Source organism: Scylla paramamosain, chromosome 20 (assembly GCF_035594125.1).
Source record: "Scylla paramamosain isolate STU-SP2022 chromosome 20, ASM3559412v1, whole genome shotgun sequence".
Lineage (NCBI taxonomy): Eukaryota > Metazoa > Arthropoda > Malacostraca > Decapoda > Portunidae > Scylla > Scylla paramamosain.
The window spans coordinates 5,796,727-5,799,390 of NC_087170.1; the positions used below are offsets into that span (position 1 = coordinate 5,796,727).

The 2,664-nt window shown below is 42.7% G+C and overlaps 1 protein-coding gene across 1 annotated transcript in view; it reads left to right on the forward strand.

The window, feature by feature from the left end:
* LOC135110748 (uncharacterized) overlaps positions 1-2,214 on the forward strand; it is an 8,229-nt gene extending 6,015 nt beyond the window's left edge. The window contains exon 2 of the mRNA XM_064023363.1: positions 1,703-2,214. Within this exon, the coding sequence (XP_063879433.1) occupies positions 1,703-1,804 (102 nt within the window). The 3' untranslated portion in view covers positions 1,805-2,214. The remainder of the gene's footprint in view (positions 1-1,702) is intronic.
* The last annotated feature ends 450 nt before the right edge of the window (positions 2,215-2,664 follow it).

A 2,664-nucleotide genomic window follows, 5' to 3' on the forward strand; every position in this document is an offset into this window, starting at 1 on the left:
AGTTTTTAGCAAAGGTTTGAGCGAAGAGTTCAGCTTTAAAAATAGATGTGATAGCAGTGGTGCCATCTGGTCGAAATAAAGGAGGGAAAGAAGAAGAAGCTAAGTTATTGGAAATATTTTTGGCTAGATGCCAGAAGTCACGAGGGGAGCTAGTTCTTGAAAGGTTTTGACACTTTCTGATAATGAAGGAGTTTTTGGCTAGTTGGAGAACAGACTTGGCATGGTTCCGGGTAGAAATATAAAGTGCATGAGATTCCGGTGATGGAAGGCTTAAGTACCCTTTGTGGGCCACCTCTATCATGTATAGCACGAGAACAAGCGGTGTTAAACCAAGGTTTAGAAGGTTTAGGTCGAGAAAAAGAGTGAGGAATGTACGCCTACATGCCATACACTATCACCTCTGTTATGCGCTCAGCACACAAAGACGGGTCTTTGACACGGAAGCAGTAGTCATTCCATGGAAAATCAGCAAAAATACCTCCTCAGGTCCCACAAACTAGCAAGGCAAAACGCCAGAGGCACCTTCGCTAAGGGGGATCCTGAGGAGGGATTGGAGCGATAGGACAAGATACAGATATGAGATTGTGATCGGAGGAGCCCAGCGGAGAAGAAAGGGTGACACCATAAGCAAAAGGATTAGAGGTCAGGAAAAGGTCAAGAATGTTGGGCGTATCTCCAAGGCGGTCAGGAATACGAATAGGATGTTGCACCAATTGCTCTAGGTCGTGGAGAATAGCAAAGTGGAGAATAGCTAGTTCACCAGGATGGTCAGAGAGGGAGAGGAAAGCTAAAGCTGGTGGTGAACATTGAAGTCTCCAAGAATGGAGATCTCTGCAAAAGGGAAGAGGGTCAGAATGTGCTCCACTTTGGAAGTTAAGTAGTCAAAGAATTTCTTATAGTCAGAGGAGTTAGGTGAAAGGTATACATCACAGATAAATTTAGTTTGAGAGTGACTCTGTAGTCGTAGCCAGATGGTGGAAAACTCGGAAGATTCAAGAGCGTGGGCACGAGAGCAGGTTAAATCATTGCGCACATAAACGCAACATCCAGCTTTGGATCGAAAATGAGGATAGAGAAGGTAGGAGGGAACAGAAAAGAGGCTACTGCCAGTTGCCTCAGACACCTGGGTTTCAGTGAGGAAAAGAAGATGAGGTTTAGAAGAGGAGAGGTGGTGTTCTACAGATTGAAAATTAGATCTTAGACCGCGAATGTTGCAGAAGTTAATGAAGAAAAAGTTGAGAGGGGTGTCAAGACACTTAGGGTCGTCGACAGAAAGGCAGTCCGACCTGGGAACATTTATGGTCCCCTCCCCCAGATGGGAACTCCGAGGTTGTTGTAGCAGTCGCCATGATGATTTTAAACTTTTGAGTGAAGGGTGTGTGTGTGTGTTATTAGGTGCTTGTAGTTTTGTGTGGAGGAAGAGAGTTGTCTTTAGAGGGCAGGCTGTGACTGCCCCCTTGTGTTGTGAGACACAAAGGGAAGCGTTCTGTGAGGTCACAGCTGGGTTTAATGATAAGTTCACAGTACCCCCCTGAACAGTGCTTTAGACCTCACTGGGAGTAATTAAATAGAAATATCCGAACCTTTGCACAGGTGTTTAGGTTCTCATTGACTATCCTAAAGTATATAAAAACTCATCATACATGCTACAGAGGTAAAAATATTATATGTGGCACACATTAATGTTTCCCTTTTTTAACAGATTTTTACCGATCCCGTTCTGATCGAGATACAGGACTCCTACAGAGCTTCTTCAACCTGCATCGACCTCTGGCTGTCGTATGGACAATTCCCGTATACGTGAACACTCTCCTGTGCCATCCACTATCAAAAGACCCACCAAGAGAGCTCGAGTATCAGACGACACAGATAAAGTCATTGAACAAGCTCTAGAACAATTGAGTGCATTGTCATCTACACATGAATGCGGCGATGATTTTGGTACTGTAGTCGCAAACGGTCTACGACAGATCTATGGAGACACTAAAATATATGCAGAAAAACTAATTAACGATGTACTATTTATGGGTAAACTCGGTAAACTAACAGCGTCGACAAAGCTGATCGAATAATAATAAAGGGAAACAGAATAGGGGTGGAGCACGGAAGAGACGACTGTATTAGAAAGTGTGCCGATATTGACAAAAAAAAAAAAAATGGAGTAGAGAAGTGGTTTAAAAGTAATTGTCATTTCGCAAATGATGCAGGTGTCTCTACCTATACTATGTGGGTTTCATGATGGAATCATTAACATTATACAATATTACATAGAATGTGTTAAATTTTCAGGGAATTATATTGAGATATATTTTTCATAAGCAAATATATATGGTATTTACCATATTTACTGTATAATGTCCTTGTTTGACTAACGGCCGTGCCTTCTCCCTCAGCTACTCATCCGTGTATTGTTTAGCCCCATTAAGGTAATTATTGCTGTATTAAACGGTTATCAATAGCCTGTTTATATTCCGTTTTGAAACGATAGTCTCTCTCTCTCTCTCTCTCTCTCTCTCTCTCTCTCTCTCTCTCTCTCTCTCTCTCTCTCTCTCTCTCTCTCTCTCTCTCTCTCTCTCTCTCTCTCTCTCTCTCTCTCATTTTTCTACGTGTCCTACGATAAGTTAGACAATCTTACGTAGGTGGCAGGACCCGCACATGTCTCTT